At 38.9% G+C, this 24,537-nt stretch overlaps 1 protein-coding gene across 4 annotated transcripts in view; it reads left to right on the top strand.

Moving 5' to 3' along the window:
* The window catches only part of LOC101743268 (protein sprint), a 276,135-nt gene that overhangs the window by 48,176 nt on the left and 203,422 nt on the right, over positions 1–24,537 (top strand). For all 4 annotated transcript variants that reach the window (XM_038017335.2, XM_062673629.1, XM_062673627.1 and 1 more), the window contains exon 3: positions 3,484–3,551. In XM_038017335.2, the coding sequence (XP_037873263.1) occupies positions 3,484–3,551 (68 nt within the window). The remainder of the gene's footprint in view (positions 1–3,483; positions 3,552–24,537) is intronic.

Genomic DNA, 24,537 nt, shown 5'->3' with positions numbered 1-24,537 from the left:
GCGGTGTCAGCGGAACACGTGGGGTGTTCCGCGTGGATGGGCCGCGGCTTTGCGAGGAGATTTTTATTTGAGAAACTTTTTTCATTGCCACCCCGTCTGCGAACTAAGCAAATACCTCATTCTGTGACACACGTATGGCTTATTCGAACAACTTCCGATGCTATTTCTTATCTACCTATTGAGGTTATACTATATATGCCGTAGAACTGACGATGGCTGGAGCAGACGGGTTGTCGAGTGGAGACCGCGCAGCAGAAGACGTTTAACCCACAGACACAGCCCACTGAGTTTCTCGCCCGATTTTCTCAGTGGGTCGCGTTTCCGATCCGGTAGTAGATTCTGCAAAGCACTGCTCTTGCTAGGGTCAGTGTTAGCATCACTCCGGTTTGAGCCCCGTGAACTTACCTACTCAAGAAGTGGATGAGGAGAGCCGAAAACCGGGCTCAGTGGTGTGGATTGGGAGAGACCTATGTCCAGCAGTGGACGACTGTGGGCTGATGATGATGAGGTTATACTAGCGACACCGAACGAGTAGGTGAGCTCATGGATCTCAGCCTGGGTGACTGTGCTTACATCTGCCCTAGCAAAAGCACTGCTTCGCTGAATCATCGCCCTTTTTCGCATTCGACGTGATCGACAAGAATGGTGTTCGGTGCTTGAAATGCCTAAAAGCACCGAGAGTGGATCGGGAGGATGCGAAATGACTTAATTAGGGCGACGGCGACTTTTTATGGTTTCGTCGTCTGGATTGGGTATGTAATTTGCTGTTGCCACAGTAAAAGTGTTATAGTGTTTTTCGAAGAAGTGTTCCGATTTACTGATGGAATCTAATTCTAGGTCGTCGCAAAATCTATATTCCTCACGTACCACAGTGCTTTGACGGCTATCCTGCGAAAACGAGATTAAATGTCTTGGAGAGAGCTAATGTGAATGCGCCATGAGGGCGAATACTAGACTTGCATAAGTTACGACCGGACTTTATGCAAGTTTTGTAATGTGTCGTCATCTTATTGGGAAGGGACAAATTACTTCGGTTTGCAGATCATGGAATAGTCTTCCGAATAAGAACGTGGCTTGATCGCGGACTGCTTTAATGTGCGGTACGTCATTCCTCTGTCGAAGGTGACGCCTAGGAGTTTGGGCTTTGAGGCCTACGATATAGGCTGGCTGAAGAGGGTGATGGAGCGATTTTTGTTACCGCGCTTGTACTGTATGAGATACTCAAAGTGCTATCGGAAGGGTGACCCCTCTTGAAGAGCACGACTGGGGCTTTTGGTCGGCTCCGATGCCTTGAGAAATCTCTTAATATGAACAAAAAAAAAGTTGTAAAAAGTCCCCGCGAGCCACTTAGGCGCGGAAGCCTGGCATGAGGTTCGGCGCCCTGCCTGAAAAAAAAAGAGGTCTAGTAAAAAACAATTACAAATTGTCTTTGTCCGTTTCATTATTACAGTATAAAATGTAGATTTTTTTTGCGTCATGTATGTATGTTTCATGTGTTTTTATCACAATCACAAAGTTCTTTAAATTTTTGTCGCATAGTACATATTATATAAGTATAATGAATAAATATAAAATTTAAATTAATAAATTCATACCCAACTAGATGATGTATCGGCTGGTCCGTCTTCAGTTTCATGAGTCACATATTAAAGCAAATATCTAAACCTTCGGCCTGCGGTGAACAAGGTTTAACTCATTTCCCGTACAACGTTTCCAATATGTGCTGTAGGGGTGAATAGAAAATCGAACAAATCAACGTACGAATAATAGGGATTATGCAAAAGCAATGTCGGAGGGCTCTATTAGTTTGTACACCGAACTTTGATCTGTAGATTTCGATTATGTTTTTTTTTTCATGATTTTTATTATAGTTATAACAAATTATGATTTGTAATTTGATACATGCTAACGGTAAATCGTAAGTTTGAACATTACTCTTAATGTTTTGTAACAATACTTCGGATTAAAGAATATTGCTTAATATTCTTTGTCACTGAAGTCGTCGTAGCTTGCTGGATAAGATGCCGGTGCATTCGTATTGAGCGATGTGACTATGCCAGGGTTCGAAACGCGGAGGCAGACTAAATTTTTGTAATGAAATACGTACTTAACAAATGTGCACGAATAACTTCTATGGTAGAGAAACAACGTGATATAATAAAAATCAGACCCATAAAAAGTATAATTATTGTAATTAATTATGGTAGGAAGTCTAGTAAGTCTGCACGGGTAGATACCATCGCCCTGCTTTCTGCCAGGAAGCAGTAATGCGCATCGGCTTGAAGGGTGGGACTGCCGTTGGACTGTAAAAACTGAGAATTAGAACTCATGTCTCAATGTTAGTGGCGGTATTTACGTTATTGACATTTATGGCCTCCAGTAACCGCTTAACACGACATGGGTCGTGAGCTCGTCTATCCATCTAATTCTAAGCAATTAAAAAATAAAATATGAATACAATTCTGCTTAGAAGATTTCAATGAAATAAGTTACATGCCATATTGAGGACTTTTAAGCCTATTTGCCCATAGAACAAAGTAGTATGCTTAAAATAACGTAGTTTTTATTCACGCATTTTTATTTTAAGATGTATGCGCGCTAGTTGCATTATTAATGCGTTCCCAACCGTGATCAAGTTGGTAAACTTACGTACGGTATGTAAAGTAAAGCGTGTACGGAATGTATCCATGGAACTTCAGTACATGTCCAGAATTCTTCTGCTAACTTAGTGTCTATATGAACTATGTAGACACATTCTGTCGGAGACTACGAAGATATTTAATTAATCTAATATATTATATACTTATACTAATATTATAAAGCTGAAGAGTTTGTTTGTTTGAACGCGCTAATCTCAGGAACTACTGGTCCGATTTGAAAAATTCTTTCAGTGTTAGATAGCCCATTTATTGAAGGCTATAAGCTATATAACATTACGCTAAGACCAATACAAGCGGAGCACCAATAAATAATGTTTCAAAATCGGGGTTTTTTCCCTTTTGAGAGCTTCCGTTGCATGCGCTGTAGAAACGATTAAAGTTTCGCTAAAATAATGTATGACAAAATTGTTCCCCTTTAAAAGATCTAAAAAAAAGTCCGCAACAGCATATGTATATATGTTAAGGTTGGCTCACTATAGCGTTTTTTATGCTGACCAAATTTATTCTTAAATAAAGCATTATTTGTGAACTATGAAACGCGGACGAAGTCGCGGGCAAAACCTATCTATATACATATTATATATATATAAAAATGAATTGCTGTTCGTTAGTTTAACTCGAGAACGGCTGGACCGATTTGGCTAATTTTGGTCTTGAATTATTTGTCGAAGTCCAGAGAAGGTTTAAAAGGTAGATACATAAATATGAAAATTCTCGGAATTAAATAAAGTTTAGGTTTTTTATTTATCGATTGAGGCACTACGAAGTCTGCCGGGTCAGCTAGCTTATTATAAAATAGTAATTGCTAATAAATTTTTCACAGCTGCTGAACACCTTGTCCTCTGATCTGGAGGAGATGCTGACTGAGCTTTACGAAGAAAGGATGGCAAGGTATTTAAATTTATTTAAAATTATACTTAAAATTATTAGTTAGTAAATATTTGTTTTATAGACACAAAAACTATGATCGTTTGGGTGGTTAACGTCCAAGCGAAGATCTTCCACCGTGCGGGTGAAGTTACTCGATAGACCAACGGTTAGTTGTTATTGTTTGGAACATACATATTATGTATGAATGTATGTATATGTAAGCTTATCTTGAAGATTTCGTCGGGATTCAAGCATCTATAGAATATCTTGTATGCTATGATGGCTAACCCCACAAACGTACTTAATCACTCTTGTTTTTTTTTTCAAATTGACTATTTTGCTTTGGGCTCTGATTTCGACGAATATTTGTTGTTTGATGAATTTATGGAATTTTTAATCTAGTAGTTGAGACCGATTCCAAAAAATAGCTAGTTTATATGTACCTACATGTTTTCCTACTAAATTATTCAATTATTTTAAGGGTTAATTATTATAATGCTATATGCTTTTTTAAAGAATTTTAACTATATTGTTTAATATTTCTCCTTAACTGTATATCTCTAAGTTAATACCATGATAGCCTTTTATGTGTTGTCAGTAATAAACCTACCTTCATTAATAATTGTATAAAATTATCGCATCCATTTTGTAGATTTTAAAATTTTCGAGATCCCTGGCAATATCGGGAGACCGCATGTCGCCGAAATTCAATTATCAATTCTCCAATTTCCATGTTTCACACAGAGGGATGAACTTTGTTTGTTTAGTCCGTTTTGATGGAAATTTCTTAATGTGAGATAAAAAGAAAATTAAAGAAGTTATGATGTAATTGATTAGAAATAACTGTATGGCAGGATATCCAACGAGAAAGCAACATTCAGTAAATCTGTTGCAAGCTATTTATCAAAGACATCTGGTGCCCTACGGTGCCGACCAGCATACTAACATTTTGGACTATGCCAAGTCTAAATAAGAGAGGTAGGTTGTCGACGTCGCCCAAAACACGACATTTCGGATCCTTCCGATCCATTAACGGTGCTTTTAGGTACCACAAGCTCCAGTCATCGATCTCGTCGAACCCGTCGCTTGCGACGAAGGGCTCGGCGAGTTTCTCGCCGGGACTTCTCAGTGGCTCGCGTTTCCGATCCGGTGGTAGATTCTGCGAAGCACGGCTCTTGCTAGGGTTCGTGTTAGCAACATCATCAGGTTTGAGCCCCGTGAGCTCACCTACTAGTCAAGGTTACGCTGATATGTTCTCTCTAAGCCATCAGCTTAGGTAGGAAAAAAAGGCAGGTTTCACTATCTACAGTGAAGCAGTCACACGTCGCAGTTCGGTGGGACAGTCGTTATTACTAAACAAATTTGTCTTTGACCTCATGACCCTTAGTGGGTGACGGAATTAAAATTGCTATTCCTGTAGCAGCCTTATCAGTAAATCTGTACCCAAAAAAATCGTTACATCTAGGTAGTGTCATTACTTGATTACTACTAAACTAAAGGACTCTTGCTTTTAAAAATTCAAACTTCAGTTTTCCGAATGAAAAATAAGACCATTTAAAATAAAATAAAAAATATCATAATAGTGCGTAAAAACGATTTAAAAAAAAAAAACAAATTGCGATTTATAATACCGTTAACAGTTCAATTAATAGACAATGGTTTCATAAATCAACTGAATGAAAAGTCTAGCGTTGATATCGGCGCGCTACAAATCATCGGTTCGCACGCTTCCATGCGTAAATATTGCACAAAACTAGCTGATATTTCATACGCTGTGAGGAAAGTGAGTTGTGAAATTAAATTTTGTTTATTTTTACTGCGAATGCTTCATAGGTATGTGATTTCATCTTTCGCGATGAAATTTTCACTGAATTGTTTCACTGCACACGTGATACAAATGCAGGTACGCTATTTTAGAGCTCTCCGCCTAGAAACGTCCGTAATTTTGTAACAAAAAATTTCAGTATTGTCACGCGACTATTATTTGGCTTGGTTTTGGTGTAGACCCGTGATATAAATAATAATTTCATATTTAAGTGTTTGTCACTAATCAATACAAACTATGCACCCTAACATCAGTACTTGATGATTGAAGAATTGAAAATAGTACTGCTTAGGAATAGACGAAACTGGTGTCTCGTGCCAATATATCAGTATCGGTATCGGTATTTTCTTAATAAATACCAAATAGATTATTAACATTGTAAGAACGAAGATGACCGACGGCTCTAACAATAAATTCATCTCAATAATAACGCCTATAGCGCTTTCTAATACTTAATTCAAAATTTCCTGTTGAATATCGAACAAAAACTCAATGATTTAGCTCAGTATTCTTGGCTTTATGTATATTACGTTACCACAATATCCCTCATATTGTGTAACACAAATCTTGAATCGGCTTAAAAAATCGTTATCGCACTCACCGTACTATAACACCGAAATATCCTTCACAACTGCATCATTTCACACCTACGAAGCACGCATAAAATCCGTCAACTACGCAGATTTTGCCTATAAAACCACCGTCTAGAGATTCCGAACATCATAACATTATGCAGCCCGTTGCGAATTATCATAAAGGTACGACAAAAACGTATACGGACTACCGCTTTATGCTTATGAGTTATAGGTTCGTATTGACTTTGTTTTGGACAAGGTTTTCATATTGGAGAGCTTCGTCGAAATCAAAGGGAGCATGTTAAAATAACAAAATAACCAAACTAAATAGCTTGACTAGCCTTCTTTTTTTTTTCTTTCTTCCCTCCCTACCAGTGCTGATAGCCTTGAGAGGCTATTTCAACTTCTCCTTGACGTGTAAGTGAGCTCACGGGGCTCAAACCGGGTGTGTTGCTAACAGTGACCCTAGCAAGAGCAGTGCTTCGCAGAATCTACCTCCGGATCGGAAACGCGACCCTCTTAGAAGATAGATCCGGCGAGAAACTCAGAACTCATCATAATACTTTATAACTTATTCTTAAGATCGAAAGCCACTTGTTACTTTTGTGAAAATGAAAGTGTTTCACAAAAACATCTGAGCTATGACAAAATATGAGTATGCTGTCAAAAACAACAAAACATGCTCTCGAATCAGACAGAGTTCCGAACAAAGCAAAATGAATAATGAAGCACCCTGTACATAGCTCGTCCGCGTACCCTAAACGCACCCATACACACAAGAGGAAGACTATAACCACAAAACCCGAAATTTTGCGGTGAGGGAGGAAAAAACGGGAGCGCAGTGTTTTTTACGACTTTAATACGAGTTTATTAAAATATTTAAAGCTCAACTTTAGCTTGAATTTCCCCAAAGACACCTCGAAAAGGTCCCTCTTCACCGATGCGAAACTTTTAGCTAGGTGGGAATCATAAATTAAAATGAGGCGCGAGCTGAACTCAGCACGTGTTATGTTGATGAGATTTTTTCACAAATCAAACTCAAGGAAATCCAACTTACTTTTCGTGTAATCTTATTTTAGTAACTTGTTCATTATACCATAGTATGGTTTATGAAAAGTCAAACGTAAGTAGCTACTGCTTAATTTCAACGGATTAATTCAGCTAAAATATTTGGGCGAATAAATGAAAGAAAAAACCTTTTTTTATGATTATATCGACGGATATTCTTTTATAGATATAACAATGGTTTTTTTATATGAATTTATATGTTAACAAATTGGTGAAAACTCGATTATATGCCGGTGTGACTATCGATAGTTGTTACATAAAAAAACAAATTTTCTTGGAAGTACATATCGCACATGCCACCTATTAATACCCTTTTCTGGAGTAGCAACAAGAACTATTTCAAGTTTCATCAAAATCGAAAGAACGGTTTATTTACTATTGCTTAGATGACAAATATACAAAAAAATATTTATAAAATAAACATTTCAAGCAGATTTGCTTTACAGCAAATTGCTTTTATAGCAAATATATTTTTATTCTCATTTTAACAATATGAAGATGATTTTTGGAATCATTTGAATAAACACATTTAAAGAATGTTCATTGTTCAAAACACAATTGAGTGCTGAATTTGAATCTAACTGAAAATCTGGAAAAGTGACATTCTAAACATTAAATCAGATGGTGTCAGTCAAGTTCCGTACACTTAGTCAATGCGATTTCCACATTATCCTTAATCTACACGACCTTAAATATAAATAACTAGACAGCAGTGTCGTTAGCGCATAATAAGTGCGATCATAAAACTTAAAACCAATTCTGTACAGACAGTGAATAAAATGTCTCGGCATCCAGACCAAAGGAACACTGGAATTCAATTTGGTATCGGTGTGAAATTGCCTCCGGCTGGTAAATGGACTATTAGATACAGGCCTCGTCTGGACGCAACTCCCTGTGAGCTCAAAGCACTCGTCTGAAGCTGGGTGCTGTATCTGCGGAAAGGGTTGCAAATGCTTAATTTAATCACATTATAACTATCAAATTTTATGTTTATATTTGGAAAAAATTATAATTTTAATACGGTTTACGGTACAAGTTTTAATTTTCTTATTCTGTGATGATTTTAATTTCCATCCCTCATTGGTACAACTTACTATTGGTCTTGTCTTGACTTCCTCTACAATTAATATTCAGATATGATGGTCCTTCGGATGTCTTTGTCATAATATTGTTTTGTATTTGTTGTTGTATTTAAAATTAAAAATAAAACTTTAATATACCGGTACAGACGTAAATATTATGTGTTTTTAATATAGAAAGCAGGTTGACCTCAATTTGTTATTCTATGAACTAATTACCACAAGCGGCCGTTCTGGGCATCATGGAAAATAATATGTTGAAACAAAATATCCTCAAATGGACTATAGGTACAATTTGTCTACCAACGGTAGCTTTCTAACGTTTCATATAAATGTACAGTGAAAATGTTGGGAGAAAATTAATGTTTACGTTACAAAGCTCGGTGTAATACAGTCGCACGTTTCTCATATCTATCTCCCTTTGTGATGTAGACATTGTTGCGCAGGCCTTTTGTGGTTTCAGTCAGTCTGCACAAACTATACATTGCGCTTTTACTTCTTAAAACATCCCCTTCCAATATGCGCATATAACAAGTAGTGTTGGAATAGTTTAATATTCAAATATCGATAGATCGATTTTCTAACTATTTTTTTACATCTCATCTAAGTATTTTGTATAAAGTATGCATTCTAATTTGGGTCGTTAATGACAGAATTGACAGTAAGTATCTCGTTAATAAATAACTTAAGTATTAAATTAAAAGTCTTTGATTATTTTATTTGTTCAGTATTTAATATAGATAAGTATGTATATGTAGGTGAAATAAAAAAATACATTCCCTGTAAAAATACTTCTAAGGGATTCGTTTTAATTTTATCCAAAAACTTTGTTTAAGTACACTAATGATATTTTAGTTGTAAATTCATTAATATAATAATTTTAGAATTAGAAATCATTAAAATTTTAAATACTTCTTAGTTTTTCCAATCATAAAAGAAATTTATCAAACCAAAGTAGATTTGCGCATAGAAGTCTACAAAAACAAAATCATTTTTGTATTGTCGTGGAAGCATGTATAAAGTAAACATTTATTACATATACCAGTTAATTGTCCGTATTGATGTAGAATGTGAACGTTATATAAGCGATGCTATTATATTGGAAAATGTAAAGATCTTCAATATTTATCTTGAAACGGTCTATCGATAATTTATATCGACAAAATCTATCGACTAAAGTTCAAGTCTCTATTCAGAACGGTACTTTGAGTGATTACAAGCGGACTTCACAAACAATGCGCGTCGAGTCAATCTCTCCGTCACTGTAGTTATACGATAGTGTTGTTTTCTATAGGCTTTACTATCGATATTTATGCAGAAAAGGGTAGCGGCGCAATTTCATTGAAAACCTATATGCATATTCTGATAAGATGAAAATGTTTATATTTACTTTATTGTAAATAATATTATTACAGTCAAGACCGTTTACTGCGACATCGTTTAGAACAACATGCCGGTTATAATAACCTAGAACAAAGGTCCCGGCTGAATGCTATATGACCGCCTTATTAAAAATATTGCTTTCTACGACATTGGTAATAAGGACATACCTCATAAAACGACCACATTTAACTAATATTTCGGAGAATTAGATCTGTTAGAACGACCGGCTAAGCTGTATTGTAAACAATTTCAATAGGTATCCACATTTGTCTTCAATGGCTTTTAAAATCAAGAAAGAAAACAATAGGATTTAGTTTAGTGTAGGTTCTTTTCTAATTCTTAGAAACAAAACACGTGCATGCGGTAGTCAAATCCCGCTTCTTCATATCTCTTCAGTTAGTTTGTTACTTATCTATACACAAGACGCACCAAAACTTTGTGGAGTTATTCGTGAAACTTTCAAAATGTCGCAAAGAAAAAGAAAACAAATTAATATTGTAAGAAAAATCGCGTATTATGTAAATATATTTTTCCAATAATTCCCTATCGATTTGTTTGTACTTGCACGATACACATTAAACATCACCGGTTGTTACGACTATCGGTTTTTACGACGGAATATGAGCAGTCCCTTCGATGTCGTTATAACAGATTTTGACTGTATTTATACTGTTATTGACCCGTGAAAACCTTATGACCAATTAACGGAATAAACGACATCAAAATATGGTAAACACAAAAACAGTTCTCCTTTACGTTATAAGTTTTTAAGGCTTACCGAAAATTCTAATTTCGGGTAATTTTGCCGCTAATTATATCTAAATTAAGCGACGCAATGGCCGTCAGATGCGCTATATTAAATTGAAGGGCTCCCCGATGGCCAGACATCGTTTACCCTCCGTAATGTTGCCATCAGAATCTACGGCAAAAATGTGTTGCAAATGACGCGCTGTAGAGGCTGTTAGACGATTGTTTATGATCGGGGAGAATTTGACGGTAAATTTTAACTTTAATATTAGTTTTTATTTAGAATGGGTTTTTTTATATTATCAAATCAAATGAAATATTTTTTTTATTCAACATAAATGAAAGTACATACTTGTTGAACATCAAAAAGAACTACCGCCAATTCACAAAAACTAGACTCCGTCCCGAGAAGAACTGACAAGAAACTCAGCGGGCATGTCTCTTTAATTTAAATATTAGATTATTATTATTTTTTAAATATTACATTTTTTTTAAATATTCTTTTATACAAGATGTATTATAATGTAACAATTATTGCATTATTGAAATGCCCGGAGCGGACAACTCATTCCCATATACAACATGCCGGTAGTCTCGTGAGCCAGGTCCAAATATTTTATTAATTTGCCCTTTTCTGCCTTCACGAGGTTGTCGTTATGAGTAGTGGTAATATCAATCAACACTGCTCGACGCGCAGACCGATCTATTATTATCACAATATCGGATCTATTGGATTGCTTGGTTTTTATTATTATTATACCATATGTTTTTGCTACAACTTTAGTCGAGATCACAGTCTGCACAATTTACAGTATTTATCGGAGTTCATATGCACCATAACTGAACTACCGATCATTGTTCGCGTCGAACCCGTTGCTTGCAACGAAGGGCTCGACGAGTAAATTAACCAACAGACACAGCCCACTGAGTTTCTCGCCGGATCTTCTCAGTGCATCGCGTTTCCGATCTGGTGGTAGATTTTGCGAAGCACTGCTCTTGCTGGGGTTAGTGTTAGCAACGTCGTCCGCTTTGAGTCCCATGAGCTTACCTACTTGTTAGAGTTACGTTGGAATGGCCTCTCACGGCTATCAGGTTAGGTAGAAAAAAAAACCCATCTTTAAACATATTTCTCGTTTTTACCATCGCACCGCCCGACACCGGAGTAGAGTTCATCCATACTACCTGGAGCCATTGCGGTCATCCACAGTGCGTTTCCAGATATATTTTTTGCCACGTACCATCCGGCTATGGAATGAGCTCCCCTCCACGGTGTTTCCCGAGCGCTATGACATGCCCTTCTTCAAACGAGGCTTGTGGAGAGTATTAAGCGGTAGGCAGCGGCTTGGCTCTGCCCCTGGCATTGCTGAAGTCCATGGGCGACGGTAACCACTCACCATCAGGTGGGCCGTATGCTCGTCTGCCTATAAGGGCAATAAAAAAATTGAAATCCTGTCATTTGTTAGTCAATTGCTTTACAACAGGAATGTTCGGGATCACCATCTGGGTAGGTTTGTGCTACTAAAGATAGGAACTAGGCTAAGAAAGCAAATTAGTAACAAAATCGAATACACAATACAGATGCACCATTATATTATAAATAAATAAAAACATGTAATAAAAATACGTACAAATAATACAAAATAAACAAACTGTTCGATAATATAAATATATAAATTTTAAACGTAAACCTACCTATTATGTACCCACGTATACAAGTTATTATTTTTCTTATGCGGAACATGCATGCATTTAATCAACTGATATATGCCGGCGGCTGTTGTCTCAAGATCCAATTACTGATAACGGACCCCAAAAAAAACAAAATGTAAAAATCGAGTAAATCCTTGGCAAGGACATAGCAGATTCTTATCTCGTAAATGGAACAAGTACACAAAAACACGGAATCCTTTCACAAAATCATATTTAGCGGTTAGCTTCCTCTCAGGGTAAAGTGTTTCCAACTATAGCGGAGACAATGGCAATAACTATAGCAATAACATTTGTAGGCGCGCCACCGTTTGTTCACGGAGAAGCCAATTTCTGAATGCGGTCCAAGCGAAAACATTAATTCTGGTTATTTGCTTTTCAGTTCTATTCTGAATGATAGGCTCTAAAGTCTAAATAATAATGTATATTATTAAATAAGATCTATTCTTACTCTTCTTCTTCTGTGACATGTCACATACTTATAAAATATCGGGTAATCGTGAATTGGTTGGTTTTAAATAAGTAGATTCAGAGTTGAAATCCGTAGTAATATAAAAGGTACATAAATCATAATAAATCTGTGGTGAATCTGTAGTATCAAAGCTATCTGTAGTTGATCTCTTTGACTGGAAATCCATTTTAGATGTAAATCAATAGGGCTTGAAGTTTTTCTTTGTACATATTATTGCCGTGTAGATGAGCTGATAATACTTGGATCGGCAAATGGAATTACAGATACAAGAATGAATATGATGCCTTCTGTTTTAACATTTGTGGTGAATTAAATTTTAGTCAAAACTTTAAGCAGAATAAACTCATGTGTGTCGTTGTTTATATAAATTCATAGAATACATTCACATCTCGAAAATATTTCATGGAAAAAAAAATCTACAAAGCCGAGCTTCATCCTCGATGTTGATCCTCGGGTCCTATATTGCAAAAATATAAAATGGATTCATAAGAACTTTGGAGATATATATTTTTTTCGTAAGTTTTTATTAGTCTTGAAGCAAAGGTTCCTTTGTAATAGTAATATATATAAATACTTTTTGTTTCTGAAATTTTTATGTTGACTATTTACACTTAACTTAGATGTTATATGACATTATTTTTGTTTGCGATAATGTGTGAAGGATGTTAGAGTCCGCCTGGTATTAAGTAGTTAACGAAATCAATATACATTACAGCTTAAATGCTGTCAATCACCTGAAGATATGAGCTCGAGAACATTGCTAACCAAAATGTATATTTTAGCCGCCTTTTGTGAAACTCACGTGAAGCTTTTTTCCCCTACCTATCCGCTGGTAGCCTAAGGGGCTATTTTCAGACGGGTAGGCAAGCTCACGGGCTCAACCTTAGAGAATTTGCTAATATTAGCCCTAGGAAGAGCAGTGCTTCGCAGAACCTACCACCGGATCGGAATCGCAACTCACTGAGAAGATCCGGCGAGAAACTCATTGGGCAGAAGCTATTCTGACCGAATCAAGTCATGACATCATAATGCCAGAGGTCCTTCCCACATTAAAACTTTGGAAATAAACCTACCCATCTCGTTTGTTTTTTGTTCAACGCGCTATATCACTCTTCAAGAAAGGCTTAAGGAAACTTTTGGAAAGCAGAGGCCTGGCTGCAGATATTGGAATTGCCGATGCACGTGGGACGCATGTTCTTACAACTGTGTATGCTGTTCACGACAGAATTTAAAATATATATTTTTTTTACTTTTTATCGATCTCAAAATTCCTTGTACTGTTATTCACCTCTCTTAACAATCATATGTATAGGTACATATAATCTATCTATATATTTTCGTCAAGTACCTCAGGGCACAGCGGTCAGTAACACGACACATGCATCACGAACTAAATACGATTTACGACCCTTTTAGGGGTGTCATTATCCAGGTATTTATAACGTTTTTGTTTTTTAGTTCTAGATTCATTTTCTTTGATTGCTGTATTTTAAAGTTAAGTCGGGGATTATTGCGGATTGAAGTTAAAAAATACGTAAAAATAAATTCCTCATTTCTGGAATTTTAAGTGCAAATGATAAATATAATGTTAATAATGTTGGATGTTGTGAATAAGACTCTTTTAGTTAACACCTTTTTGTCATTGTTTGGAAATATATGTGGGATGGTATGGCGAAATCTAGTGGTTATTTAGTTTAACAACAAAATCTTTTATTCTTTCAAAAAAAATACTATTCGTAACATCTTTATGTCAATTTTTATATCTGTCATTGATATTTTCTTCTTTTAAAAGTAAAACTCGTGTGCCAGTGTGAATTAACCAAAAAGTACCGATCTTCCCACTTATATACATTCAAAACTTGACATTATAACTCATAATATAATACTATACATTAAACTCGTACATAATACAATCCAATTCTCATAATTTACTAGATACAAATAAAATATAATAGTATATTTTGAATTCATAATTTACTTCTACACAACTTGCGGACAAGGGTTAAGACTTATTCATGGAATTACTTTTTTCTTTTGGGCAGTAAGCTGAACTTCCTACGAGGCTTCCGCGCTTAGGGGTCACGTGGGGTGTGTGGGACTTGATGGTCTGCAAATGTTGAGAGAAGACCGGAGGCCCAAAGATATTTTTAGGGCCCTATGAAACGACTCCCCTTGCACTCTCTCAACCGACGTCCGATCTCTGGCTGAGGTCAGAATTCGGTCACAGTAGTGAGGTTCTCGCGGAGAACAGTGATTTGCGGCGTCATACCAAGGACACTCGACCGATGAGATGAAGAGGCGATTGTCGACGACCAACGAAGTGCGGTCTTCGCGGTACAGCCGCCCGTGTTCCGGGATATCCCGCTGGGTCAGAACCAGCCTGTTGGGTCAGAACGCGATACACCGCCGGCCGTGTTGCTATTCCACATTACGTTCAGTGACGACAGCAACGACATTGACGCGAACCACGCTGCGGATTGCAACTACAAACGCATCGTCCCATCCTCCTGGTGCCAGAGAGATATAAAATCCTTGAAGTAATTTGTGAAAAAATACTAAAGCGCTTATATTCGCAAGATTTACTGGCCGCTTATTGTACTTGCTACTATTTCAGAAATTTACTTTTAAATAAAGCCTGTAAATATATGACCCACATACTCCGAAAAATAATATGTTAAAAATATTTATAACATAACCAACCCTTAAAAAGATGCTATTTTGAAATACCCTTTGCCCTCAGGCTAGCGGCAGATTTTGTTTTAATTTTAATTGAGAGACCGTCTCTGGTGGTAATTATTCTGGTACTGCTGGGCCTTAATCTGAAAATGACAATATTGACATAAATATGGCAATACGTATTTATATAATAATAAATGTATTATTTTAAAATAGATATACTCGTATAATGTATATATTTTTCGGAGACGGTCATTAGTTTGGTAGCTAAACGAAACGCAGCACGATTCCCGAGAGATGGCAGCACGATTGCTGTATCATCGAATCTCAGCTAACTTCGTGCTACGACAGAGCCTAGCCGATGGAGGCGCGAGGACGCCATCATACTTACCAACAGCCTTCTTGAAGGGCGGTGCCTCCGTCCTAAAAACTGTCATTCGTTTTCGTTTGCTAACGTCAAGAGAAGATTTCTAAATTGTTTTAAGACAACAAACATGCCTTTTGTACTCAATATTTCTCTTAGCTCGATCACTCCATTCGCCCCTACGATGTCTGACGATGGAGTTAATAATTGTGGCTTTTCCAACATCTCTATATATAAAAATGAATTGTTGTTCGTTAGTCTCGCTAAACCTCGAGAACGGCTGGACCGATTTGGCTAATTTTGGTCTTGAATTATTCGTGGAAGTCCAGGGAAGGTTTAAAAGGTAGATAAATATGAAAATGTTCGGAATTGAATAAAAATTACAATTTTGATTTTCCTTTGATGTGTCCCCCGTCCGACAGATTCCTTTTGTTTGTTTTAAGTTTATTTTATACAAAAGTTTAGGTCTTTTATTTATCGATTGAGGCACTACGAAGTCTGCCGGGTCAGCTAGTATTTAATAACTAATTACATTATATTGTAGATTGTAAGAAAAGGGTTAGCTTCAAAAGAATGGTACACGCATATCTCGAGGTGGTTGTAGGTTGTCACGTTCGTAATGTCCACGTGGTACGGTAACCATACAGTCTAAATGTTTTCAAACTCTAACTGCGTTCTATACATATACCTAGCCCACTGAGTTTCTCGCCGGATCTTCTTAGTGGGCCGCGATTCCGATCCGGTGTTAGATTCTGCGAAGCACTGCTCTTGCTAGAACTAGTGTTAGCAAATTCTCTCAAGTTTAACCCATGAGCTCACTGACCCGTCCGGGCGTAGCTGGAATAGCCTCTTACACTACCAGCCTATAGGTAGGGAAAAAAGGTACCCATATCAGTAAATGTCTTCAAACTCTAACTTAAGGTATACACATACCTACGTGTATCAAATAAGCTGGTAAACTGGATCCCACAAGTTGGAGTAGATATGATTATTTTGCAACGTCTGTGGATGACCATTAGCATAAAATATCCAGAAGCGCGCTACATTTCGTAAAGTGGTAGAGGCGTGTTGCGGCAGGCGAATGGACTGTAGTAATATGTAATGCTATATAGTTAATTTTTAAAAGTAGTTGTATCATTATTTTATAATTTTTTTACTGTATCTTCAAAATCCGAAGGAATTTTGAAGCATGTACGCCTCATATATTTATATTAGAAATACCTAATGAAATTTAAAACGTTTTATACAAGTCAGTCGTTAAATTGTTATGACGTCACCTCCAATTTTTACATACCAGTTTTTCATGATCTTTGCTTAGAGCCCTGTTTCTTCGATTGACTTAAAACTTGGTATAATTGTTTTTGGGACGTATAACAGGCGGTGCGGGAGTAGTTATAATAAATCGGTGTGTTTTATACATTGATCTTCCGTAAGGTCATTCAAGAAGCTAAGCGCAAAGCCACAGTAGCCAAGCTGCTAGATTTTCTTATTTTATGAATTCAGAACGAATCATGTTACTATCATTAATTGTAATGATATAATATCGAAACGTCCTTATATCTAACTAATACGAAGGTACCTTAAACCGCCAACCGCAAACTAACAATTCTAAGTTCTAGTTATCCGACAGGGTCGAACTCAATTAGTAATTTGTCTTTAATTCGTCAAATTTAGGGACTGCTTTAGTAATAATATTAAACAACTAGTTGACCCGGCAGACTTGGTAGTGCCTCAATCGATAAGTAAAAGACCTAAACTTTTGTATAAAATAAACTTAAAACAAAAAAAAGGAATCCGTCCGAAGGAGGACACATCAAAGGGAAAACAAAATTGTTATTTTTATTTAATTCCGAGCACTTTCATATTTATCTACATTTTAAACCTTCTCTGGACTTCCACAAATAATTCAAGATCAAAATTAACCAAATCGGTCCAGCCGTTCTCGAGTTGTAGCGCGACTAACGAACAGCAATTCATTTTTATATATACAGATAGCATATTCGTAAATGCGATGCAACGGTGTTCGAATCCCGCAGGCGAGTACCAATTTTTCTAATGAAATGCATAATTAACAAATGTTCACGATTGACTTTCATGGTGAAGGAATAACATCGTGTAATAAAAATCAAAAAACCCGCAAAATTATAATTTGCGTAATTACTGGTGGTAGGACCTCTTGTGAGTCCGCACGGGTAGTTACCACCACCAACCGTATAAAAAATTAACCGTATTATTTTATTAGATTGTTGTTCGGTCGTTAACGTAGCTCTCAGATGACGTGTATATCGCGATCCGACCTGAGACTTGCAACCGAATATTGAATTTTATTGTGTAACAGTTGGTCCACCCTTCGTATCGAAACGCATGATTGCTTCGTGGCAGATGGCGGATAGAAAAGATTTTGGTGCCCATTCGTTCGGACTCAACTGTTGCCACTAATAATAGTTTAGTGAGTGGCGATATTTAATTTGTGTTGTAGGCTCACTGGTAGAATATAAGCTTGTATAGACATTTAGAGAAACTTAAATCTCATACCAGATTCTAAAATAAATATTTACCCAATTTAGTAACATCTCTATATATAAAAATGAATTGCTGTTCGTTAGTCTCGCTAAAACTCGAGAACGGCTGAACCGATTTGGCTAATTTTGGTCTTGAATTATTTGTGGAAGTCTAGAGAAGGTTTAAAAGGTAGATAAATATGAAAATGCCCGGAATTAAATTAAAATAACAATTTTGTTTTTCCTTTGATGTGTCCCACATCGGGCGGATTCCTTTGGTTTGTTTTAAGTTTATTTTATACAAAAGTTTAGGTCTTTTATTTATCGATTGAGGCACTACGAAGTCTGCCGGGTCAACTAGTTGTATAATATTATTACTAAAGCAGTCCCTAAATTTGACGAATTAAACTAGTACTAATAGTAGGCAGCGGATTGGCTCTGCCCCTGGCATTGCTAAAGTCCATGGGCGACGGTAACCACTCACCATCAGGTGGGCCATATGCTCGTCTGCCTACAAGGCCAAAAATAATAATTATAATTATTATATTAAACCCTTTCCCTCTTCATATTAGAACACGGTAGGTTTTAGGCGTTCCAAAATATTATTAATACCCAAATTCCATACTGTAGTTCGCAGATTTCTGTGCTCAGTGAAGGTTAGTTTCGGTATTAGATTAGTTCGAGTCGACCGAGCGGGCCCCTCGGGCCCTCGTGAGTGCATATCCTTGTTTGACATGAGACTCTCTAACTTATTTCGACTTGTAAGGAAACTTAAACGTACACCCCTTTTCTATAATGAACTACGAAGATCATGGTTTACAGCACTGTTACTCTTGGTTACTCCAATGTGAATGCTGCCACTCCTTTTTAAACATGAGGACATTGTCTCGCCCTTCAAATCGAAACACATGAGCGCGTCGCGACAGTAATAGACGTGGTGCGGCGCAAAATGCGTTTTACAACCAGTATCAAGAAGAGTCACACGTTGTTTTAACCTCGAGACGTGTTACTAAGGTCTGAATAAGAAAGACGTTATATGTACAAGATGCTCCGCATTATAACCTCGCCCTAACAGCGCACGAGCCCAAGGCGTAATTATTCAGGAGGCATTCAAACGCATCTGTGCGCTCCCAGTGGCGAGAATCTTTCTATTGTCTTAAAAAAAATATTCCTTAGATAAAGCGTTAGTCACACTAATTTAATCCAAATTTAATTTTGGTCTTTTAATTGCAACGTTTTGTCTTTGTCAGTCTAGACTGTACATTTTTTTACTATTACAATAGGCAAGATACTTCTGCCATGATCCTTTCGTATTAGTATAATAATATTAGAAGCTAATCTTGTATGTTTCCTAGATTATAATATTCTCCTGATCTCAAGTATTGGTGGTAATTTTCCCGTCCGTCGAAGTATATACTGCATCATCCTATTTCTATTGCTGAGAAACTACGAGGTTCCAGCTTGAAGGATAAGAAAGTCAAGGTGTCAAAGCTATTTTGAGACTTCGATCTGAGGTTTTACGTATCTTAGACAATATACAAGAAAATAAACTAAGCTGGTTCTACTTTTGATATTAGGCTGTTTCATAAATACAGAAAATTAAAGTGGCTATTAGAAAGAAAGAAAAAATTGGATGCATTGTGTATGTTTCTTTACAGCACTTCGTACAAAAATCGCCTACCGCCGTAATGCCAGAGGGGATTTAATTAGACAGCGTAACCGCGGTTTAATGTACCGTTAACGCGGAGATATGAGAGAGATTCCTAATGATGCATGGCTGCAGTTTGTATGTAATTAATAATCTTTTTTGTATTACGAAGTGAAATACCTAGTTAGTATAAGATAATGTTTTTTTTATTAATGGTGGGAATCTTCGTGCACACTGACAGGATCCGTATACTTTTTGACATATGCGTGATTTAATAGCTAGGCCTTAGACTAATTAAGACATTATTTGTGGTGATTTCAATATTATCTGTCTGGACAGAGATTATCTCAATTTTATTATACTTTTACTCGCTATGCTAAGCCACAGGTCCTTAAAACAATAACTCTTTCAGAGAATAAAAAGTGCGGGCGTACAAAGTACACATGTCAGAAGTGAAACTTTTTTGGCGAGCTAATTTATAAGTCTTACTTATATAAATCTAAAACTTTAGATTTCCGAGACTTAGAGGAAGGGAAAAAGGAAGATATGTTCCCGCCAAAAGTCTGTCAAATTTCAATCTCAAACCTCAGTGTTGACAGTCACATTATGTTTAGATTTCTAAATTGTAAATGACTAATATTTTGCCAATTGAATTGACTAATTTAATTTCATGCTATTCGATTAATGTTCCTAATTCTTTTCATTTCATTTCAATTCCTATTAACATTTTTCACAAAAAAATTATAAAATATTAGGCTGTATGGTATGATACATTTGCCTTTCCAGTTGGAAAAATACAACAACTACTACTACTGACATTTGACAAGTATTTAATTTCAGTTTAGTAGTTTGATGTCACTTACGTTGTACACCTGCGTGACGTTCTGTAAAAATTTTACCCCCACGCGCCTAAAGAAGTTTCACTTCAAAAAACTTTATCCTATTTTTCTTATCAGCAAATACGACGGAAGAACAGATTTTGTCTATTTTTATTTAATATCTGCGAATACGTGCGTTCCTTCCTGGTCCCAATCCCTTGTTTTGTTATTCACAAAACGTATAAAGGTAACAAAATTTTACTGGTGTACAGTTCAATTCGCTGTGGTCAGTCCTAAATTACTTTGTCGCATGCACGGGAGTTGGTGACAGTTTTAGTAAACGATTTACAACGCCGTATACAAAACCGCTTGCGGTTCCCTGAACATTTAGCACGTTTCGGTTCCATACTGTCATAGTGTAACTGGCATTTGTTGATATCATGTCTATCATCAGCTTCTACCGCATTACTTCGGTTTGTTTCGAAGTCGTCGTGGCCTAAGGCATAAGACGTCCGGTGCATTCGTGTTGAAGCGATGCAACGGTGTTCGAATCCCTGGCGGGTACCAATTTTTCTAATGAAATACGTACTCAACAAATGTTCACGATTGACTTCCAGGGTGAAGGAATAACATCGTGTAATAAAAATCAAACCCGCAAAATTATAATTTGCGAAATTACTGGTGGTAGGACCTCTTGTGAGTCCGCGCGGGTAGGTATCACCACCCTGCCTAATTTCTGCCATGAAGCAGTAATGCGTTTCTGTTTGAAGAATGGGGCAGCCACTGTAACTATACTTGAGACCTTAGAACATATCAAGGTGGGTGGCGCATTTACGTCGTAGATGTCTATGGGCTCCAGTAACCACTTAACACCAGGTGGGCTATAAGCTTGTCCACTCATCAAAGCAATAAAAAATAAAAATAAAAATTGGTTCCGATACACAACATATACGAGTATGTCCATACACAATACGTGACTAAATTACGAACGAGTCCTGTAAGCTGAAAATATATAATTGCATAATTACTGATGGTCGTATTGTGAGCTTGAGCGGGTTGACCTTTTTCATGTGTGAAACAATTAGGCATTCCAGTTTTTTCTTTTTTTTTCCTACCTATGCTGATAGCCTTGAGAGGCTATTTCAGCGTACCCTAGCTTGTGTAGGTGAGCTCGCGGGGCTCAAACCGGAGAATTGCTAACACCGCCCTAGCAAGAGCAGTGCTTCGCAGAATCTACCACCGGATCGGAAGCGCGACCCACTGAGAAGATCCGGCGAGAAACTCAGTGGGCTGTGTCTGTGGGTTAATTCGCTCGTCGAGCCCTTCGTCGCAAGCGACGGGTTCGGCGAGGACGGTGACCGGTGCTTGTATTGCCTAAAAGCACCATTAATGGATCAGGAGGATCCGTGATGACGTGCTTTGGGCGACGTCGACGGTTTACCAAACGGTCTACAGGATCGGGTATGTAGTTTCCGGCCGCCACGACAAGAGGGTTCTCATGTCGTGCCGCCTTCTCAAAGTGGCGCAGCGATGCCGACTGTAGATACTTACTGACGGGGTCGAGCTCCAGGTCATCGTGGAGGTCCACGTTCCTCTGGAACCATGGTGCTCCGACGGCTATCCTGCAGAATCGGGATTGTATAACCTGAAGGGGTTTCAAGTTGGTGCGGGCCGCGTGAGCAAACACTACGCTTGCATACGTCATGACGGGGCGTATGCAAGTTTTGTAGAGGGTTACCTTGTTACGGAGGGACAGTTTGCTTCGTCTACAAAGCATTGGGTAGAGTCGTCCTAGTATAAACGCGGCGCGATCGCGTACCGTTTTTACGTGGGGACGGAATGTCATCCCTCTGTCGAGGGTGACGCCTAGGTATTTGACCTTCGGGGCCCACGGTATGGGCTGGTCAAAGAGAGTGATGGGGCTAACGGCGGAGGTGTTTACGCGCCTACTGGGGAGTGGGGTGCTCGAAGTGGTATTCGGAGGGCGACCCCTTTTGAATAGCACCGCTGTGCTTTTCGTGGGGTTAATGTCTATTCGCCACTTCCGGAACCACTGTCCCATGGTGGTTACTGCGGTCTGGAGTCGCCGATGAAGCAACGACATCTTCCTACACGAGTAGTAGATAGCCGTGTCATCGGCGAAGAGCGCTAGATGGGTCTCCGGAGACCGGGGTATATCGTTGATATACAAACTAAATAGTAACGGGGAGAGTGCGGAGCCTTGCGGGACTCCGGCAGTCAGATGACGGGGACGAGAACGAGTTCCCTCTACTCGATATCGAAACGAACGGTTCGATAAGAAGTCTCGTATGATGAGCACGAGTCTGTCTGGCACTCCCATGTTGTACAGTTTGTAGATCAAACCGTTGTGCCAGACTTTGTCGAACGCCTTCGCTACATCGAAGAAGAGGGCGCCGGTCGGGATTTGTTTACGCCTATTTAGCCCTATTAAGATGTGCTCCGTGAGGCGGTGCACTTGTTGTACGCACGAGTGTTTGGCGCGGAATCCAAACTGCTCGTCTATTAGAATTTTATTCGCGGTAACGAAGTCCCAGAGGCGTTTCCGAAGGAGCCGTTCGTAAATTTTGCCTATCGCTGGGAGGAGACTAATCGGTCGGTAACTAGCGGTTTCATTATTCGGTTTGTCCGGCTTGTGTATACCGATAACGTCCGCTTCTTTCCATACCGCCGGAAAGATGCAGTGCGTCATAGCGGCATTTAAGATGGTAGCCAACATTGTTATCAGTTGGACTGGTAAGAGTTTTAACGCGCGGTTGCGGATGCCGTCGGAGCCGGGTGCCTTCTTAGGTTGAAGGTTATCTATTACTTCTCTAACTTCGTCAGAGGTAATGGGGGGTAACGCGTCCGAGGGTGGCAGGGAAGCTCTGCGCTCGACCTCCCTGTCGACTGCCTCGGTGTGTTCGGGGTCCGCGTATTGAGTGCTGGTGGTGCACTGCTCTTGCAGTGCATCGGCCAGCAACTCTGCCTTGTCATCGTCATCGAAAGCCGGTGGTTGGCCTGAAGGGCGTACGAGAGGAGGCATAGTAGCGGTAGTTTCGGACTTGAGAGTCCTTGCTAGTCGCCAGTATGCTTGATGAGAGGGCGCGAGTCCTTCTAAGTAACTATCCCAATTCTCATTTCGGGCGTCGCTTAGGCGAGATTTTACATCCCGCTGTAGACGACGCATCCGAATCCGGTTTGAGTGCGTGGGAAGTTGATCGTAGGCCCGGATTGCCGCGTTTCTAACTCTTAGGAGGTTCCTAAGTTCGGGGGACAGTCTGATGCGGTGGAAGCTATCCTCCACATCGACTTCTTTTGAGGATCTTATGATCGCGGAAGAGATGTGATCCGTGATGATGTTTATGGATTCGACTGTGTCCTCGGGGGATGGAGTTGAATCCGGGCCGCAGGGGAGGATTGGTGGAGCGGCATCGGCTAAGCATTTGCCCAGCTTCTTCCAGTCCACCATGGTCCTCGTAGCTGTGACTGGGTTGTGGGGGCGACCGAGCTGCATAACGACAGGTCGGTGGTCTGAGTCGAGCTCTGACATTGCTTCGATGGAACGCAAGCGCAGAGTTACGTTCCTCAGCAGTGCCAGGTCTATAGTGCTCGGACGGAGCGCGATGTTATACGGATAACATGTTGGAGTTGGGGGACCGACTACTTCAAAGGTAAGGTCATCTATAAACGCGTCGAGACGCCTACCGTTTATGTTTGAACTGTGGCAGTTCCACCTAGTATGGTGGCAATTTAAATCGCCTGCCAGGATGACGGAGTCTCCCATGCCGAACAGTGACTCGATGTCACTGCTCAGAAGGGGCTTGTCCGGGGGGAGATAAACGGATGCGATGACGATCGGCTGGTGTCCCGTCAGCGAGATACGGCACACTGACGCCTCGATATGTGAGAGCGAGGGGGTATCGAGAGGGACAACGTGCAGGGCCCGCCTATAGTAAATGGCAGTCCCGCCTTTGGAGGCGGTGAGTCTGTCATTCCTAACCATGACGTAATTCGCGACTTTCGGGTCACGACGCGAGGGCTTCAGGCAGGTCTCCTGCACTAGCAGAATATCTACAAGATTGTCGCGGAGGAATTCGTAAATTTGATCGCGTTGTCGCGCGAGTCCGTTAGCATTGTAGAATGC

The sequence above is a fragment of the Bombyx mori genome, chromosome 18 (assembly GCF_030269925.1).
Source record: "Bombyx mori chromosome 18, ASM3026992v2".
Taxonomy (NCBI): Eukaryota; Metazoa; Arthropoda; class Insecta; order Lepidoptera; family Bombycidae; genus Bombyx; species Bombyx mori.
The sequence above is the reverse complement of the archived record's forward strand: the minus strand, read 5'-3'. Positions and strand labels throughout refer to the sequence as shown.